The 20,437-nt window shown below is 42.3% G+C and overlaps 2 protein-coding genes across 6 annotated transcripts in view; one reads left to right on the top strand and one right to left on the bottom strand.

Moving 5' to 3' along the window:
• RAB14 (RAB14, member RAS oncogene family) overlaps positions 1-8,085 on the top strand; it is a 29,896-nt gene extending 21,811 nt beyond the window's left edge. Inside the window, exons 6-8 of the mRNA XM_047768301.1 lie at positions 3,478-3,565; positions 3,923-3,953; positions 5,174-8,085. Coding sequence (XP_047624257.1) covers positions 3,478-3,565; positions 3,923-3,953; positions 5,174-5,351 — 297 coding nt within the window. The 3' untranslated portion in view covers positions 5,352-8,085. The remainder of the gene's footprint in view (positions 1-3,477; positions 3,566-3,922; positions 3,954-5,173) is intronic.
• The window catches only part of CNTRL (centriolin), a 96,104-nt gene continuing 83,739 nt past the window's right edge, over positions 8,073-20,437 (bottom strand). For 4 of the 5 annotated variants that reach the window (XM_047768296.1, XM_047768299.1, XM_047768298.1 and 1 more), the window contains 9 exons: positions 19,745-19,933; positions 19,093-19,318; positions 16,481-16,686; positions 15,442-15,582; positions 13,272-13,544; positions 13,031-13,093; positions 11,394-11,600; positions 9,767-9,852; positions 8,073-9,524 (listed from right to left, as the gene is read on the bottom strand). In XM_047768296.1, the coding sequence (XP_047624252.1) occupies positions 9,793-9,852; positions 11,394-11,600; positions 13,031-13,093; positions 13,272-13,544; positions 15,442-15,582; positions 16,481-16,686; positions 19,093-19,318; positions 19,745-19,933 (1,365 nt within the window). In that variant the 3' untranslated portion in view covers positions 8,073-9,524; positions 9,767-9,792. The remainder of the gene's footprint in view (positions 9,525-9,766; positions 9,853-11,393; positions 11,601-13,030; positions 13,094-13,271; positions 13,545-15,441; positions 15,583-16,480; positions 16,687-19,092; positions 19,319-19,744; positions 19,934-20,437) is intronic. The other variant, XM_047768297.1, reaches the window with a different exon arrangement.

Below are 20,437 nucleotides of genomic sequence, written 5' to 3'. Positions count from 1 at the left end.
TGAGGGTGCAGATTCTATCCCTCACCTCACTCAGTGGGTTAAGGATCTGACATTGCCATGAGCTGTGGTGTTGGTTGCAGATGCTGCTTAGATCCTCCATTGCTGTGCCATAAGCTGCAGCTGCAGCTCTGATTAGATTTCTAGCCTGGAAACTTCCATATGCCACAGGTTTGGCCCTAAAAAGCAAAGAACAAATAAATATGTAGTAAGTGTTAAGATTAGCCTTTATCAGGGAACAGCAGTTTGGTTACACTGAGAGGAGGTCCTGTCATGGCTCAATGGAAACAAATCTGATTAGCATTCATGAGGACGCAGGTTCGATCCCTGGCCTGGCTCAGTGGCATAAGGATGTGGCATTGCTGTGAGCCGTGGTATAGGTTGCAATTCGACTTGGATCTGGTGTTGCTGTGGCAGCTACAGCTCCGATTCAACCCCTAGCCTGGGGCCCTCTATATGCCGTGGGGGTAGCCCTAAAAAAATAAAAGCAAAAACAAAAAATTACATTGAGAATCAGTTAACATGGTTTGCCTATTATGCCAGGGGCTGTGTCTGGAACTTTCATACCCATTGTCACATTAAACCCACTGTAATTATATTACGAATCTATAGATAAATGTTGATAGCAGCCTATTTACGATAGCCAAAATCTGGAAACAACCCAGGTGACCATTGATAAATGGTAAAGCAATCCTAGTATATCCATACTATGGAATACTCCTCAAAGGAGTATTACCAAGGAATGAACTGTAGGTACATGGCAGTAACTTAGATCTCAGGGGCATTGTGCTGAATGAAAAAAACTCAGCCTCAAGAGATTACATACTGTATGATTCCATTGATATAAAACATTCTCAAAAAGACAAAATTATAGAGATGGAGAACAGATTTGTGGTTGCCGGGAGTTAGTGATGGGTTAAAAGGTGTGAGTTAACTAAAGAGGGCAGCATAAAGTGTTTCCTTTGTAGGGATAGAATAGCTTTGTATTGTGATTGATGGCACACATCTATACCTGCAATAGAATTGCATAGAACTGTACACAGTCAAGAGCATATAAAACTGATGAAATCTGAGTAAGGGCTGTAGATTGTACCAATGTCAGTTTCCTGGTTTTGAGCGTGTACAATAAGTATGTAGGATGCTACTACTACTGGGGAAGCTTGAAGGGGTTAGAGGACCTCTCTGCTCTTCTCTAGGCTTTTGTGATTCTGTAGTTATTTTGAAATATAATATTGAAAACAAGAAGACAACTTATTATAGAGGGTCCCTAGAGGAATGTAATAAAAAATTAGCCATGTCCTTCCTATCTCATTTAGGCCCCTTAAAAATCTTACAGATCTTCAGAAGAAAGAAAATCTCTAAGGTCCAGCTCAAATGTTACATTTTTTTGTAACGTTGCCATTGATTTCTGAAAAGAAGTTACATCTTCTCATTTTGTTGATGGTATATTTCGTACCTCTGTGTTGTTAGCTGGATCTGAAAACCACAAGCCACTTTATGTCTCCCCTTTCATGACGTTGGGAAGCATGAATTGGGAGAGCAAGCAGTGTTTCCATTAAGCAGACAGTTCTTGTTTTGTTTTGCATTTGCCTGCCCCATGGCACATGGAACTCCCGGGCCAGGGATCAGATCTGAGCCACAGCTGCGAACTAAGCTACTGCTGTGGCAACACTGGATCCTTGACCCACTGTGCTGGACCAGGAACTGAACCTGTGTTCCAGTGCTCCCAAGACGCTGCCCATCCTGTTGGCCATAGCAGGAGCTCCAAAGCAAACATTTTTTGTTTTGAGTACCTGTCTTATAATGGCCCTTTACTACTGAGCCATTGTGACTTCACCACCTTTAACTTTTAAAAAACTTGATTTCCTTTTTAAAGTTTCATTACCTAATTCTTTAAAGACTAGTGGACTGTATGTGAAAACTTCTTTCCCTCCTCAGTGGGCACTTGTCCATACTGGTTGAAGATGGCTCACTTTTGTTGTACTACGGAACTGTCCTTGCTCAAGGTTTACATTCTGGTCAGAATGGTTCATTGGACACCAGTTTTTGAAAGTAAAAAGCTAGGGACTGTAATTTCACATGAAACGAAGTTAATGGTGGAAAGCCCTTTTAGTTGAAACCATGCATTTCTAAAGTATCTTTATCTGGATTACCACATCTGTTCAGGGGAGAAAGGGGGTCGGGTGGGTTTGCCAGTTGGTGTCAAAAAATATATAGGCAGAATTAGGGGAGTTCCCGTCGTGGCGCAGTGGTTAACGAATCCGACTAGGAACCATGAGGTTGCAGGTTCGGTCCCTGCCCTTGCTCAGTGGGTTAACGATCCGGCGTTGCCGTGAGCTGTGGTGTAGGTTGCAGATGCGGCTCGGATCCCGCATTGCTGTGGCTCTGGCGTAGGCCGGTGGCTACAGCTCCGATTAGACCCCTAGCCTGGGAACCTCCATATGCCGCGGGAGCGGCCCAAGAAATAGCAACAACAACAACAACAAAAAAGACAAAAGACAAAAAAAAAATATAGGCAGAATTAATTTATCCCCTGGCCTGTGCCAGTAAAGGCCAAAGCACTGCTACCCAAAGTTGTACACTTTTTTCTTAGAACTTTTCAGAGCTGTCTTTAACTTTGGCCTAACTTCACATGTATAAATGATTCCAAAGTGGATGTGTGTGTAATATTTTGCCTTGAATTTGAAATCACCAAATATGTGTCTTCCAACTCCCACTGACCCCCATCGTGGATACACAGTCATTTGTTACCAGTTGCAACAAACTTAGCCCAGCCTTAGGGATAGTGTAAAGGGAGGACAGTATTTGAAGGTTACAGTTTAGGTTTTTTACCCGAGTTTTTTTTTTTTTTTTTTTTTACCATTGACAGGTCCTTCTTTTGAACATTAATTGCCTTGCTTACAGCCTGAGGAAAGTGAACTAGTAGTTTTAAAACTTTCTAAGGGTCTCAGAAACTTGTGAAAATCTGATGAAAATCACAAACCTTCTCTTTCAGAGAATGTCCTCATTTACAGCATTTTGTGCTTAATTTCTTATAGATACTCTGGAACTTGTCCATAGACCCTTCATAGTCTACTCAGATAAATCATAATCTTTGGCCCAGATCAGATGTATCTCAGGCACACAAAAACAAAACAGGGCTGTTTTTAAATGGCTTCAGTGCTGAGCATGGTTTTTATGTGTTTGTAGGGTTGTTAAAAAAAAAGGTTTAAGAAGTATATGCGAAGAGACCACAAACCTGAAATACATTTTGCTCTTTACAGAAAGTTTGTCGACTTCTGGTCTAAATAATTGCCGAGATCCCTCTTCATACTATTACCTTCATGAATGCCTTCTGTAGTCCTGTCTGATGGTTAATTGCTAGTTCCTTTTTAGGCCCACATGTTTTTTCCTTCAAGATTTTTTGGATTTCAGAATTTTCATGTTTGATTTAAATGGTTGCTTTTGTTTTAAGATGTGTTTCTTTTGATCACAAACTAGGTAATAATTCTCATAGGAAATAAAGCAGATTTGGAGGCACAAAGAGATGTTACATATGAAGAAGCCAAACAGTTTGCTGAAGAAAATGGTGGGTTTCTTTTAAGACTTTTAATAATGGCTTTTTTGGGTCACACTTGGGAAAATTTCTAAGGATAAGTGGGATTTTGTCAATGCAGATTGACAATTTTTTAAAAATTCAAACTCAAATCTTAGGAATGAGCAAATAACAAAATATGTTTCTATTTGAGATTCATGTAGGGGGCAGTACAATTATTTAATGACAAATATAAAGAATCCCTCCATCTCAAACTTATATAGTCTTTCATAAAATACTGTGGTAGGAGTACTGAAAACTGATGGGAAACTTATTCAGATATTACTCAGGATGTTACTGTCCTTGTGAGTTAATTTGAAATGTCTTTCATAGTCTGAATTTTGTTTTTAGGCTTATTGTTCCTTGAAGCAAGTGCAAAAACGTAAGTATGGCTAAAATTAGATCATTTTTAATTATATTCAGATTTCTCAAAGTAGGACCATATATATATATAGTGTATATACATATAATATATAAATATGTAATGCTTTATGGCAGGAAAAACAGCAAACATCCCTTTGCTTCCTGTTTCACATTTTAAAATAACAATTTCACGTTACTTTCCCTAAAATAATATACCTTGACTATGCTCATTGGTAATCCAGGTTAATAAATGAAATTAACATTTCAAAAGTGTTTTGACTTTCACAGCTGAGGTTGAATTTGGTATCCTGGACTCAAGGTTTTTCAACCTGTTCATTTAATACTTTTGATCACAGTGAAAACACAACTTAATGTCTAAGAATAATTAGAAGCATACTTTCTAGTTGTTTTATGTCCATTATTGAGCCCTAAGATTCTATCATAGTTCTTTATTAAACCCCAAATTCCCTGCAGTGGTGAGAAGCTAGCCCCCTTTTATTAAGCCTAATCTATACCTGTCAGTCCTAAGAGAACTGAACTGGAGTGTGAACATGGCTAAGCATGCTAAGAACGGTACAGTTGGTGCTTGGCTAATCAGACCATACAAATCCTAAAATACTGTTCTGCATACATTTGGAGATAATATCATTTCTCTTTAGAACAGCTTCTTTTATTCAAGAAATGGCCTATCTTAATTCTTGTTACACATTAATACATAGCATTTTTTTTTGTCTTTTTTTGCTATTTCTTGGGCCGCTCCTGCGGCATATGGAGGTTCCCAGGCTAGGGGTCGAATCAGAGCTGTAGCCACCGGCCTACGCCAGAGCCACAGCAACGCGGGATCCGAGCCGTGTCTGTGACCTACACCACAGCTCACGGTAACGCCGGATCGTTAACCCGCTGAGCAAGGGCAGGGACCGAACCCACAACCTCATGGTTCCTAGTCGGATTCGTTAACCACTGCGCCACGACGGGAACTCCCTACATAGCATTTTAATGATTTAGAACACACAAAATTTGTAGAAACAGCTGTTAGTATTGTGCTTATATGCTTTCCATGGAAAATATTTTCCCATGTTATTCTCTTAGCTCAGTCTTCTGGTAATCCCTTATTAGATGACAGTGGCTAAGTTGAAGACACCATGGTAGTTGACTAAAAGTTAGCAGAGGTCATTGTATAAAGTCTCATCTTTCATTGAAAGCTATGTTCCACCAGTAAAGGTGTCGATTGCCTCTTAGGGGAGAGAACGTAGAAGATGCTTTCCTTGAGGCTGCCAAGAAAATCTATCAGAACATTCAGGATGGAAGCTTGGACCTGAATGCTGCCGAGTCTGGTGTACAACACAAACCTTCAGCCCCACAAGGAGGCCGGCTAACCAGTGAACCCCAACCCCAGAGAGAAGGCTGTGGTTGCTAGTGACCTCTTTGCCGAGGCTCTCATTTGACCTTTCACCTCTGTCTGTTGGAAGCAGTACTTTTTACTGCCTCATTGTCTTCTGTACATCTTACTGGGTTTAATTAAAAAGAAAAAAGAAAAAAACAACTCTGTTGTAAAAAACAGTTTAACACGATACTAAACTGCTAAACAACTAGATGTAATCAGGTTATCAAAGGCAAGTAGAGTAATAAATCTCTCCTGCATGGTAAATCTAGACTTTTTTTCCCCCTTGATTGTCCTCGTGATAGGTATGTCACCAATACATGATTTAAACTGAGCACTGATGCCGGACTTGATTTTTACCCCTTCCTCTTTTTGGCAAGGCTTTGTCTCATTGTACGGTTTAATTTGATGATGTCTTAAGCCTTTCTTCCCATCTTTAGCTGTTCAAGTATGTCTGTTGTAACCCGTAAGTTTATTGCTGTGAAATGACTTCTGATGATAGAGGAGGGGTTCTTATAACACCTTTTGTTTTTGTTTTTGTTTTTGTTGGATAAATTCCCTGTTGTGTGGGTGGCATTTTTCTTGAGGAGGTTTGCTCTGTCTTAGCCTTGCACGGGGAAAACATCCATTTATCTTTTCTCTTGTGTTTAATTAATAGCTTTATCTTTTTTTTTTTTTTACACCATTTTATCTTTTCCTCTTTAGCAGAAAGTAAATATGTATAAAATTTGAAGGAACCGAACTAACAATACATTCTGTGTATATTATTTTAATGAAGAAAATAAATTGATTACTGGCATTGGAACAGTATAAAATACCAGTTTGTACAGTATGACCTGTATGTGACCATGTTTCTCCCTTTCATTTCATATAAGGAAATAGACACAACTGCAGTTCACACAATATACTGGCTCCACCCTTTGGTGCTGGCAGTGTTTGGGGACATTATGCTGGAAAGAGCTCCTGGCGTGAGAGGATTAACACTAGCAGATTCTGTTCCATCTTTGCACTGTGGCTTACCTGCTGATTTTCTTAACTGTTCTTGTGCAATCAACAATGTGCTAACCTGCTTTTCTCTTTTTGTAAACGTTTTGCATTACAGGCTGCATTTCTTGCCTTACTGTATAGAAAAAGAAAAAAGGCTGGGTTTATTATTGCACATTTTAAGCTTTTATACCTTTATCTTCCTTGGAATGGTGAGATTCTGAACCAGACAGCCAGAACCGCAGGTCTGCTGTTAAGGGATTTTAAATTGTGCATTTTTTAATACTACAGTGAAATAACTTAAGAGATCCCTTGTGTTCTTAGTATGAGGGGCTATTTTTTGTCATGTTGGCATAAATTGTTTTGTAAAAGGGAAAGTGTTTCTAACGGTGTTTCAATGTTTGTGCTGATATAAAGTAAGTTATTACTTTACACTTCGGTGGTTTGGCCACTGACAGAATACTGTATTGAGCAAGGGAAACAATCTTATTTCTTTAGACAACAAACCTATCTTTTATCACGTTCTGTACTTCTGTTGATTTTTAATTGAGTTTAGGGTTCAGGTTGGGGACTGAGAAGTTATTTGAAGTAGGATAGGTAAACTTATGTGTATGATATAAAATGTACTCCCAGCTCAACTGCTGTGTTCAAAAATACACATTTTAAATCCCTATTTACAGACACTAAAGTAAAAAAATACAGCTTTCTGGGTTGTAAACATGTGGTAGTACCAGAGTATTGTATAGTCAATGTTAATAAAAGCCAAAACTGGAATGTGCAGAAAATAGGATTTGGTTAATTTGTGGACTCATCTTTATGTCTGTCTTTGTTTAACTTTTTGAAAAACAACATACCTGGAGTCAGGTGGTATATTCTGTTAAAGACTTAGACAGTGATCCATTTTGCTTACACTGTTGCATCACAAGGGACTCGCCCAGGGACCATGACCTGCTGGTGTGTGTATATATTTACAAAAACAAAACAAACAAACCACCCATTGGGATATAAGGTAGCAATCACAAACTAAAGACTGCGGCTTGTTTAGGTGCAATACCCTGATTCCCAAAGTTAGTTACAGTGGGTCTTATTGTTTTTGTGACAGGATTTATTCAGACTGCTGTACTCTTCATTTGATGTAACAAAATGCTATTAATCTAAATATTTGTAAATAAAGTACCTGTATCTAGATTAAATTAAAATTGTTTGCGTTATTTTCTGAACTATAATAGGCTTTCATATTTTCTTCAGGCAAACAGTTATTTGGCGTTAAGTTGCCAGTTTTTATTGCAGAAATTTCCTTATTTGTTGTATAAAAAGAGAAGTCTACATACATAGCATATAAATCCACATTGCTCAGTAAATGAGCTGCATTTTATCCCTGCGTTCAGATCACATTTGCAATGTTTTTCAATCTTTTTCAGTGTGAGATCAGCACATTTGGTGCCTGATAGTGTTCTCCTCTGACTGTACTTGGGGCCAAATTCTGTTTGCACATGTAAATCCCTTTGATAAACTTGGGTGCTCAAAAACAGAAGCAGACTGTCATATTGTAACGTGTGCCAGACACTGAGCAAGTACACTTTGGAGAGAATGTGAAATTCTTTCAATTTTTAATCCCTGGAGAGCTTACTACTTTGTGTGATCACCTGCTTTTCTGGGTTACTCCTTGCCCTTGCATCTGTGAGGCCCTCCTGATTAGTAACTGGTGCTCAGTACTCTGTGCGTTAGACATTCCAGTATGATGTTCAAGTATTTTTCATGGACAATAAAGTGTTTGATGCAGTAACTTTGATTTTTATTTTTTATCTTTTTGGGGGGTCGGTGGTATTTACACGTTAGTTTAGTTAGAGGTAGTAAAGCTTCTTTGCAAAGATGGCCTTTGGAACCAGGCATTTGGCTTCACACATCGCCTGACTCCAGGATTCCAGAGGACTAGTTTCAGGAACTCTCTTGCCCACACGTTGATTTCAAACGGAAGATGAAGTGATTCCTGTTCATGTGGGACTATAGAGAGGGTTCATGTGACAGTTTAGGAAGAAAACATTTTACCCTCATTCGGCACATGGGCAGAACAGGAAACTGATGGTGAAGAATTTCAATTGTGAATAGGTCAGCCTTTTAAGCAATTTCCTAATACTTGTGAAAATGAAGCAATGTAAGTACAAAGGACACTACCAAATCGGTATTTTGGAAGTAGATGCTTTCTAGAACTTACTGTGTGATAAGTTTAATGCCACTTTCATTGTCTTTAATCATATTTATCCCGTATCTTAATGGTCCATTTTGCTCTAGCAAAATGACTTTAGGAATATAAACCTCACTAGACGGTAAGAGATCATTCACCCTGCTGTTAATGGTTCAAAAGCTTGTCTAGGGACCTAGAAAGAACGAGCGTCCCCAGGAATATTTTAAAACCTGTTATATGTAGTTTGATATTTCACCTGTCCATACCACATTCTGTTGTGTTAGTAGTTGCTATTTTTGTTCTTAAAGAAATGTATTTATAGACCCTTGGATTGAGTCATTAATTTATGGCAGTTACAAATTTGAAAGTCAGATTCTCCAAAGTACAAAGTTGTTATTTTCCACCAAAGAACATTTTTGGTTGAGGAAAAGCACCTAAAGTATATATGAAAGTTTTATGATAGTATTTGCAAACGATAAAATATATTCACTGATACGTCAACCTGCAGGCAAAGGGAAAGCCACTTGAAAGACTGACATTTTCTTAAAATTGTAAAACATTTTTGGCTTTACTATAAATACGTGAAGTGTACAGTCAGGTATCAGACCCAAATTTATTTTATTTTTTTATTTTCATATGAAAATAGATTTTAAACAAAATCCAAAAATAACTTTAGGCACTATAAATGAAGAAGGGCTTAAGTGCATTTCATCCCCTAACTATAGATTTTTACCAGTTTATAGATTCAAATCAGCATGGGTTTTATAACAACACATTTCAAAGATAAAAAAACCTCAGTCATCTAGAACCCTGGTTTAAATAGTATACAATTATTCCCATATGTACAAGTGACCTACAAAACCCCTAACAGTAATCGTACTGTTGGAATAAACTACAGTGGAATTTCAGCATCTTGAGTTCACTGGATCTTGGTAAAAACCGAGTGGCATTGTAAGTATGAAGTTGGTGAGGTAGTGGAGAAGGTATTTCCTCATATTTATGCAAAATAATCTCCCTCATTTGACTGAGCCATTCTTTTCCTACAATAAGACGAAGATAGAAATGATAAATTCTTAGAAGAGTAAAACAGGTTTTAACTATATTAACAGAACTAAGTGATAGTATCATGGCAGGTAAGATATATATTTGAATACCTCTTTGGATGACTCACTGAACAAAACTACCCAAAAGTTAAAAGGTTACTTAAGACTGTATGATAAGCTAGAATTCAAGATCTTGCTATTTATTCCAAGTGCTAGTTAAAAGAACTCTGTAACTGTACCTGTGAGCAGGAAGCCGCGAATGGCATCAGTGGCGGTAACTGTCTAGTGTTTGTGATGGACCTTGCAGAACTTGTTGGAAGGAGCTCTGAAAAGAATGAAGATAAGACTATCAGAAGCCAGTTCCCTAACTACAACCTAGCTCAGCCTTTTATCCCACATAGACCTAGATTATGACCCCAGAGTCCAAAATAATTCTAACAAACTCACCCCCACTTGTTGGGCCTCCAACACCTCCTCTATTGCTCTCTTGGCTTTACGGTTGTTGTTGTTGTTGTTTTAGCTTTTCTCCTAGGGCCACACCCAATGGCATATGGAAGTTCCCAGGCTAGAGATAAATTGGGGATGTAGCTATTGGCCACCCCACAGCCACAGCAGCAATGCAGGATCCAAACCACGTCTGCGACCTACACCACAGCTCACAGCCATGCAGGATCCTTAACCAACTGAGCAAGCCCAGGGATCAAACCCACATCCTCATGGGTACTAGTTGGATCCATTACTACTGCACCACAACGGGAACTCCCCTAAATCTCTTGGATTTAGAGCATCTGAACTCTTGTCTGCCACCATGAGCTGATAACTGAACTTGCTCCTCAAACTGCTGGGCACTCATCCTTCACTACTCTGGGTTGTCTTACCTCCAAAGTCATCTACTTTGCTCTGTGCCTCTGATACTTCCTTAAGGCCTGCCCTGAGGCCCATGATGGTCTTGGCCTATATCTGACTTGGGTCCTCCATCGAAGGTTTTAAAGTAGTCATATTCAGGCTTTGGCTCTGCTGCTAATGAGCTAGCTGTGGGCCTATTAAAGATGCAACTGGCTTTGAATATTCTTGCGGCTCAACTGTATGATATACTGCTCTGTGGTAAAGAGAGATTAGCCTCTAAGTCCCAGTTTTGTCTTTTGCTGTGACCTTGACATCACTTTTCATTTTATACAATTTCCTTACCTATATAGAGGATAAATCCTAAACCTCCCAGGATGTAAAAGCTAAATGAGGTAAATGTGCACACAGTAGGCACACAAAAATGGTAGCTATTATCTGACAGTAATACTGAGTTACCATTTACCAATTCCATGAGTATATTTCATGTTCCTTCAAAACAATTATGAACCTTACCTAAGTCTCACACAGTAAACTTTTGTGAAATTCTGCTGTTGTTGTTTTAATAGACTCTGGGTTAAGAATTCAAACTCTGCATTCAAACTTTGCTAAGAAGTAAGTGTCACAGTCAGTCGTCTTTCCTCAAAGTACAGGGAAATGAACAGACTAAAGTGGGACTCGAGCTGGCCTCACAGGCCTAAACTCTTTATACTGACCTCGCAGAGGATAAAGGAATCCAGAGTGGGAGGCATTTAGAGTAGAATTAACCGTGTTTCTGACAAGTCAGCCAGTCTCTAGTTGCAGTCTATTTCCTAAATCATCAGCTTATCATTCTTATCATCCACTGACCAACTGATTTCAGCTTCCCTAGGGACCATGAAAAAGCAAGTCTTTCCTAAGACAAGTTTTCCAGAGACTGAAGGTGGCATTCACGTCCTTCTGAGCCTCCTCTAGATTATGGACCCCAGGCTTTCAGGGGCTTCCCATGTATAGTCAGACCCCTTGTGAAGAGCTTCCTCCTACCTGGCTTGGTCCAAGATGGGAGTCCTCTGCAAGGGAAGACTCCAGCTGCGACAGACTGGGTGACGACGTGGACTCTACAGACGTGCTGGTGACCAGTTCCCCTAAGGCATCGACCTGCCGCCTCAGGCTGTGTAAAGTGCCCTCTGTCTGCCGCTTCCCTTTGCTCAGCACTTCCGCCTGCTTGGACATACAGTGTCGAAGCTGGGCCTGAAGGTGTTATGGTAAAATTCAGGGTTTTACACACAGAAGGGAGGTACCAGAACTAATACTCAGTAGCTTCTTCACGTTTGACATTTGATAGGCACATCTGACTGACATAAAATAGAAATGGATGCTGAAAATGCTCTTGTCCTTAAAAAAAAAGAGAGAGAAAAAAAGTGGGCAGTGCCAGACGGCCATTGTGTTGTCATTAGCTGGGCCTTTTCCTCAGCCTGTTCTTTGTGCTGTCTATCACACGGTGCAGGATTTGTGTCCCTGGCCTCCCCATTAAATCACTACCTCTTCTCTCTCTCTTTTCTGCCCAGACTTTGGAGATGGATTCATACTCGATGTCTTCATTGTCTCTCACAATGTATGTAATCCTCAACCCCACTAATGTATGTAATCCTCAACCCCACTCGACTTTCTGGCTTTCCCGCTGTATCTCTGAAATGACTCTTGCTCAAGTCGACAGCAAGCACCGCCCAACACAACTTCCTGTGATGATGGGAATATTCTCTGTCTGTGCTGTCCACCATAGCAGCTACTAGTCATGTGTGGCCGTTGAGCACTTGAAATACGGCAACTGAACAACGGATTTTTTTTTTTTTTTTTTTTTTAGCCACACCTGCAGCAGGTGGAACTTCCTGGGGTCGGGATCAAACTTGTGCTACAGCAGTGGACCAACCAAGGCATAGCAGGGACAATACTGGATCTTTAACCCACGGTGCCACCAAAGAACTCCAAGAACTGAATTTTTCACCTAATCTAATTATAATGAATTGACGTTTAAACAGCCACACGTGGCTGGAGGCTCCCGGATGTCAGGAGCCTCCGCTCACTCAGTACTGCGTGGGGCTCCCTCGCTGTACGTGGCTGTTCTCCAAAGATGCAGTATCCTCTCTTGCTCTAAGTCACTCTCATTTTCCAACTCCAACCTACACTCTTAACCCCCCAATTTTTAGGTCAACACTGACCACTAAGCCCCAGACACCTATTTTCATCTGTCTGCAGACAGGCATCCTTGCCTAGATGTCTCGCAAGGCCTTCACTCAACACGTTCTGAGCCAAACTGCTTATCTGACACCCAAGCCTACTCTTCCGGTGTTCCCTGTCCTTCCCCCGATAGCAGACCTGGGACCTGCCTGTTGTTTATCACGGTATCTCTATTTCCTGACCTAACACACAGGTCCTGTCAGTTTCAGTTGAGGCAAAGAAGCACGACATGGGGGACAGAGCACTGGGCTCCGCACCCGAACTCGCGGTTTGGAACACGGAGCCGGCCTCGGGTTGGGTCGGAGCTTCGAACGTGTGCTCTACAAAACTGCTGAGCGGGCTGCAGAGGAACAGTTCCCCCCACTCTCCTCGACATGCCCACTATCTTATACTATGTACCCATATCTGTATCTACAGATTGGTGGATATATTTTTAGGACAACCTTGAGTCGATCTTCACGGTGACGCAGTTTCTCTCGGAGCGCTTCTCCCCGCCAGTGTTCGTCCTTTTTCAGGCAGACAGAGAACCATCAGAGAGTCACCAAGCACCACTATCAGTAACCAACCAGCCTTTCCCTCCGCCTACCCTGCCCCATCCTCAAGGCTAAGTTTCACTTATCTGGGGGGTTGGGGGGCCACCAAATGATCCTTTTATGAAGACCAGAGAATAGGATAAACGCTTACCATTATGTGAACATGAGAAAAATTCAGTTTTTCTTCAAAAGGTGATGGCCTCTCACTTATGGTGAATGGAAAGTTCTCTTTCAAGCTTTCCAACCCTCCTTCCAGATTTTCGTTCCTTTCCAAAATAGCTTCCAGATCGGCTGGTAGTTCTGGAAGGAACTGGTTAAGATTCTTCAGGCTGGTTCTGATTTCATCTTTCACTTCGGATTTAAGCGTCCTCATTGCTTCACTGATTTCTATTTGTCTTCTTTCCAAATCTTTCTGGCTTGCCATCTAAAGCGTGAGAGTCAAATACCACTGGGTAAAGTCTGGGACTTATTTGGAATTGAACTGTTTAATTGTTAATGTTTTAATTGAATGTTTTAAATACGTGTCATGTATTTAAAGACCTACAAATGTTAATTACTGTGAGCAGAACCATAAAAATGCCATTTTTCATCTACTCAGAGAAACTAAACGCTGCCAAGTAAATGATTTTACTGGCATTTTGACTAAAGCAACTTCCATTTAGAAAAGCATGGACAACTGTGTTCCTTGAATGTGAATTACTCTATAGAAATCAGTCTCTTTGGAGCTAGACAGCGGGATTCTTTTTTTTTTTTTTTTTGTCTTTTGTCTTTTTGTTGTTGTTGTTGTTGCTATTTCTTGGGCCGCTCCTGCGGCATATGGAGGTTCCCAGGCTAGAGGTTGAATCGGAGCTGTAGCCACCGGCCTACGCCAGAGCCACAGCAACGCAGGATCCGAGCCGCGTCTGCAGCCTACACCACAGCTCACGGCAACGCCGGATTGTTAACCCACTGAGCAAGGGCAGGGACCGGACCCGCAACCTCATGGTTCCTAGTCGGATTCGTTAACCACTGCGCCACGACGGGAACTCCAGGACAGCGGGATTCTAATCTCATTTCCTGTAAACATTCCCAATATGACTTAGGGCAAGTTAGCTAACTTCTGAACCTCTGTTACCTCATTTATACATGAAGATAATGCCTTGCATCCCCAAATGAGAGACTAGGTGAGAATTTATATGAAGCACCTAAGTGGTACCCAAATGAGAAAAGGGCCATTTACTGAAACAAGCTGTGCATGATTAGATTATAATGTTAATGCTGGAAGGGGTCTTAGAAGAGATCTGGTCAAATGCTTTCATTTTCCGGGTGAGAGTCTGGTGGGCAGGCTGGAAGCTTCCTCAGATGTTGCAGATCGTGTTTAGTACCTAAGTCTACCCTCTGTGGCTCTCTCCACAGGAGCTTAGGGAGGATACTCCAGTCATACCCACTGCTAACTGCCTCTAAATAAGTTATTTTTTTCTTAAGCCAGAGGGTGTGTGTGTGGAAAGGCTAGGGTCAGGGTAGTTATAGGCGCAGATGTCACTGAATGGCCACATGAGGTCATTCAAAGGACAAGGTGTAGCAGGGTCAACTGAGTGGCCACAGCAGCCTGACTAGAGAGTTTGAGGTGGCCCAGCCACTGATGCTGGCTAAGGGACACCTGGGACGTCTAGGGTTAGACCCTCCCTCTAGTGTGAACAGCTCTCACGCCCTCAGCCTGGCTAGACTGCAGGCTATCAAAGGTTTCCCCTGGGGTCATTTTATCCTTCCCTGGGAGTCTGGCTCTTACAGATTTTTTTTTTTCTTTTTCTTTTCTATCTTTTTAGGAATGCACCTGTGGCATATGGAAGTTCCCAGGCTAGGGGTCGAACTGGAGCTGCAGATGCTGGCCTACACCACAGCCATAGGAACATGGGACCTACACTGCAGCCTGCACCAACACTGGATCTTAACCCATTGAGCAAGGCCAGGGATCAAACCTGCATCCTCGTGGATACTAGGCGGATTCTTAACCCACTGAGCCATGATGGGAACTCCTTTCATAGACTTTTTTTTTCTGGCATAAAAGCTAACATTTCAACACAATTCTCTGGGACATGATTAGATTTTATGTTGAACAACTGCCATTTTTCTTTCAAAAACTAACATAAAAAGCTTGTTGAACTTAAGGGAATTTTAAAAGTGCATTTTGAACATCTTTTCTTATGGAGGTATATTTCTAAATCTCAAAACTAGAGAAACAGATTTGATTAATTAGCATTTCGCAATTTTCACAAAGAAATACTCCTTGAAAAAGAGCTAAGAAGTTAGCTCTGCCTGAGCCCTTGGGGCTGTGGGCGCACCTGTCTCTTGAGCTCTGTGTACTCCTGCTGCATCTGGCCGAGCTCCTTCATCAGGCGCCTGGCCCGCTCATGGTTGTCCTGGGCCACCTGCTCGATGGTTGCCATTTCCTTCTGCATGCAGCTGTTCTCCTGCTTTTGCTCCTGGCACAAGAAGGGGACAACGACCCTGGGGTTCAGCATGTGGAGGTGTGCGCTGCCGGCTCACACCCTCCCTAGCTCTGTGACTTCATTTCCCATCAGGGGAATAATCTACATGCCTTCTTTAGCAGCTGTGGTAGAGCTGGGCACGAACACACAGCCAGTCTGTTAGCCCAAAGTCTGAATCCTAGAGCTGCCACGTTACCACCGACAACAGGTTACCTCCCTTGTCTGTGAACGTGAACAATACCCACCATCATAGGGTTCCTAGGAGGGTTAACATCTAGATGTCTACATACTCTCTTACGATCCACGCTGCCCGTCACTGACTCTAGGTGTCACCACCCCCTGGGAAACACCCTCGGTGGGAAAGTACCCGCCACACAACAGCACGACGTTACTTCCTCCAGAGCCGTTAGAAAAATCCATTCCTCTGACAGCCCCTATCGCTGCCCATCAGCTTCCTCTCACCATAAACTGTTTTGAACTCATCAGAGTATCATCTCCCAAAACTTATTTCAGGGATTAAAGCATGGTAGATTAAGCTTCCCGGTCTTAAGCGTCTTCAGAAGCTTTCCTCGGCCCACACCCATTCACCCCTGCCGGGGAGGTGTGAGCAGGACTCGCTCGTGGAGAGTGCTCTCTGCCTGGTGCTGACCCGGTCTGTGCATGGGACCGTCATTCCAGCCAGCCAGCCAGCTCCTCCAGGGTTGCAGCCCAGCCTCAGACAAAATCTACCCTCAGCTTCAAGAACAAACTAGTCTTAAATGCACCAAAAACAATAGGTGGGTTAGGGTCTGGGTTGATAGGCAATTTAGTTTCTCTCCACTGAAGCAGTGTTTTAGTTTAAAAATTTAAAAGCATCATTTCCTCATAAACTCCCAGGGCAGTAGGCACTCACAAGAAGGTTCTTCTCTAGCTGGCTCCGCTGGATCTTAAGTGCTTCCTTCAGGCTGGCAACCTGTTTCTCGGCTTTCTTTCTTTCTGTCAAGAACTGGTTCCGCAAGAGGCTGAAGTCTGCCCTCATAGCGTCCGTCTCTTTCTGGAGAGCCAGCAGCTCACCCGACTTTTCCAGTAATTGCTGCTCCCGCTCTGAAAGCTGTCGTTCTGAAATGAGCATTTTTAGTAGTTGAGCCTGAGGCCCCGGGCGGCCGAGGGCTGAGCCTTCCTCCCCTTATGGGCAGATAGCACGATGACATGCCACCCAGTCGGGCGCATCCCTCCACGGCGCAGTCTCCCAAGCCTCCCCGACTCACACCGGAGGCCCAGAAAAAGGCCCAGATAAGGGTGACCCTTGATGAAATTTGTTCCTGGAGAGCCTGATTCTGAAGTGACAGGCAGCTACTGTCTTCCCTAGAGTCTTTGAGACCAAAGAGAGTAAAGAGCACCAATTCTGAGGTGCAGGGAACATAGAACAAGCTGCTGGAATCTTTTTGGAAGCCCCAGTTTTAACAAAGGGAGGCACACCAGTATTTCTTCCTTGATGGGAGGCAGCGCAGTAGAAAGAACCCGGGATGTGGACAAGTATGAGCCCTTATTTTCTACAGAAGGACCTTGTCTCCTGGTGTTTAATGGGAATCACATATGCGAACACCTAGTGCATAGTGAGCACTCAATAAGTAATGCTTATACCTACATCGATATTTAAAACAGATATTTCTAATCACCCTCTGTAAAGTAACACCCTGCCCAGATTTCACTTCTCACACCTGTGGCATGGTCAGACTCAGCATATTTGTTAAGTTTCATTTTCATAATGAAATGACTGAGGGAGTTCCTGTCGTAGCTCAGCGGTAATGAACCCGACTAGGATCCATGAGGACTCAGGTTCAATCCCCGGCTTCACTCAGTGGGTTAAGGACCTGGTGTTGCCGTGAGCTGTGGTGTAGGTCACAGACACTGCTTGGATCTGGCGTTGCTGTGGCTATGGTGTAGGCTGGCACCTGCAACACCAATTCAACCTCTAGCCTGGAAACCTTCACATGCCACGGGTGCGGCCCTAAAAAAAAGAAAAAGAAAGGAAGGAAAAAAGAAATAATTGCATCTGGAAGTGTCAAGAATTCCCAGGGAAAAAAGAAAAATAACTTTTTCAGATTCCAGGTTCACTGAGTTCACTCAGGATAGAACAATATTTTCTGAGCATTAGTAAAACCTGAAGCCCATTTAAAAAAAAAGAAAAAATAATATATGTAGGACTAAGTCACTTTACTGTATAGCAGAAATTAGCACAGCATTGTAAACCAAGCATACTTTATTTTTTCTTTGTCTGTCTTTTTCTAGGGCCTCACCTGTGGCATATGGAAGTTCCCAGGCTAGGGGTCTAATTGGAGCTGTAGCCGCCAGGCTACACCACAGCTCATGGCAACACCAGATCCTTAACCCACTGAGCAAGGGGATCCTTAACCCACTGAGCAAGGCCAGGGATCGAACTCACAATCTCATGGTTCTAGTTGGATTTGTTAACCACTGAGCCATGACAGCAACTCCTAAATCAAGTATACTTTATTTGTGTATTTTTTAATGGCTGAAGGTGTGGCATATGGAAGTTCCCAGGACGGTGATCAAACCTGCGCCTCTGCAGCAACCCCAGGTGCTGCAGTCAAGTACTTAACCCACTGTGCCCCAACAGGAACTCCAAATCAACTATACTTTAACAGATCCTAAAATGTATTAATTATTTAAAAAAACCCTGAAGCCTAAAAAAAGTAACCCACTTATTTGTGTGAGAACTATCATTTACCCTGGATTCCCATGTCAACTTCATTTGTGTGTGGCTCAAGAGAGAAAGCAGACCCAAAGGCCAACACCTGTGTCCTGGTACCATTTACTATGTCCAATTTGAATAGAAGGAGAAGTGTTAATATTGTTTTTTAAAAACTGGTTGAGATGGAGTCCCCATCATGGCACAGTGGAAGGGAATCTGACTAGGATCCATGAGAACACAGGTTCAATCCCAGGCCTTGCTCAGTGGGTCAAGCATCCAGGGTTGCCGTGAGCTGTGATGTAGGTCACAGACGCAGCTCAGATCTGGTGTTGCTGTGGCTGTGGTGTAGGCCAGCAGCTACAGCTCTAATTCAGTCCCTAGTCTGGGAACCTCCATTTGCTATGGGCGCAGCCCTAAACAAATAAACAAACAAAAAACTTGCTTGAGATGAAATGGACACTGTTCCCAAAGCTCAAAGCCTTTAGAGCTTTTGGGACCTTCTGGCACTTTTTTGCCTTAATGTCCCACTTTCTTGAGATAGCATTCTCGAGGAAAGCAACACAATTAAAGAGAATGATCTGACAGTCTAGCATCTAATCCCACCCCATGAAGACAAATTCCCTTTGTCCCTCTGAGCCTGTTTCCCCATCTCTCACGGGGCTGGGAGGATCATATGAGGATTGTACTTCCGGCTGTGCTTATCCCCGCTCCTGCTGGGCCATGGCTGGGGGCTGGGACTCCTTTAAACACTTTACAAGACAATCAGCAGATGCCCCACCTCGCTGCCACACGGGTGCCACAATACATACGGGTTTGGGAGAGCGTCTTCTCCAGGGTCTCAGCCCACCGTTCCTCTTCCTGCAGAGTTCTGATGCGCTCTTCAGCCACCAACACCTTGCTAAGCACCTGGTCCAGTTTGCTTTTCTGGTCTGTTATTTCCTTTTCCAGCTGGTGCTGCTGCTCCTTCAGTGTCGCTCTACTCACTTCTAATTTTTTTTCTTCACTTTCTCGCTCTTTCTGGAGTCTTTGAAACATCTTAATGGAGAATAGCCTGAGTTAGTCATAAAATAACAAATAGTGTTCTGGGGAATCTTCATGGAGACGAGATAGATTCCAGTTCTACAGAAAGCAGAAAACAGCCCATAGTGACAGTGAGTGGCTCTTTACAAAGGTGATCAAGTTGGGACTGGAAAACTCTTTGGCCAGCATGTGAAGAAGGGATTCAAGCAGGAAATGGCACGTGGCCACCAAGATTCTTTTATGGGCTATGTTTTATGGCCTTAATGGTCCATAAATATTACCACCAAGGGAGTCAAAGAGCTGGTGTGAAATCCCCCCATGTCAGGCAGGGCAGGGCAGGAAAGCTAGTCCCCAGGGGATACTTCTCAGCAGCTCCCTGCCAGGGCAGAAAGCTCACACGAGAGACAAAGTGTTTCCTTTCATATCACAGATGAGCTGTACCATTTCTTGCTGGGCTAGTGTGGCCTTGTTTTCTTCAACCTCATCCTGAAGCACTTGCAGCTGCTGTTGTTTTGCTTCCTCTTCTTTTCGGCAGACTTCCAACTTCTTTACCCATTCACTGATGTCCTTCTGGAGCCTGGTCTGCTCACTGAGCAGTGCATCCTGACGCTTGGTGGTGTGGAGCAGGTCCTTCAGGTGAAACAACAAATGGAAACTATGAAAAAAGCACCCTTCATTAGATGTGGCAAGTGCCACACCAGCATCTATTAAGTCTGACAAAATGAGAAACACAGAAGTTCCATATCCTTTATTATCTCAGCAAACTTACAAAGATACCCAGAACTCAATGTAATCACTGGCTTCCCTCTTGTTAGTATCTTAAAAAAAAAAAAATAACAGATGTCTTAACCTCAGCAAGAGACTCAGTTCCTCTGAGCTTTAGCTGCCTTGTCACTGAGGTGGGAATAAACCACCACCACCTCACAGGATTGCTAAGATTAAAAAAAGCTGAAGCCTCAATTCTGATTAAAAAATGAACCTAAAGTCTTGGTTTTGTTATTATTTGAAATATTTACATAGGTTAAAATACTCAGAAAATAATATTTCTTTTTTCAAGGAACCCAAAACTAAGCATTTTTTTTAAAAAATTACCATATTTCTAACAATCCAGAAAATATTCATAAGAACCTGTGT

Source organism: Phacochoerus africanus, chromosome 2 (assembly GCF_016906955.1).
Source record: "Phacochoerus africanus isolate WHEZ1 chromosome 2, ROS_Pafr_v1, whole genome shotgun sequence".
Lineage (NCBI taxonomy): Eukaryota > Metazoa > Chordata > Mammalia > Artiodactyla > Suidae > Phacochoerus > Phacochoerus africanus.
Note: the sequence above shows the minus strand (reverse complement) of the source record. Positions and strands in the feature narration are given on the sequence as shown.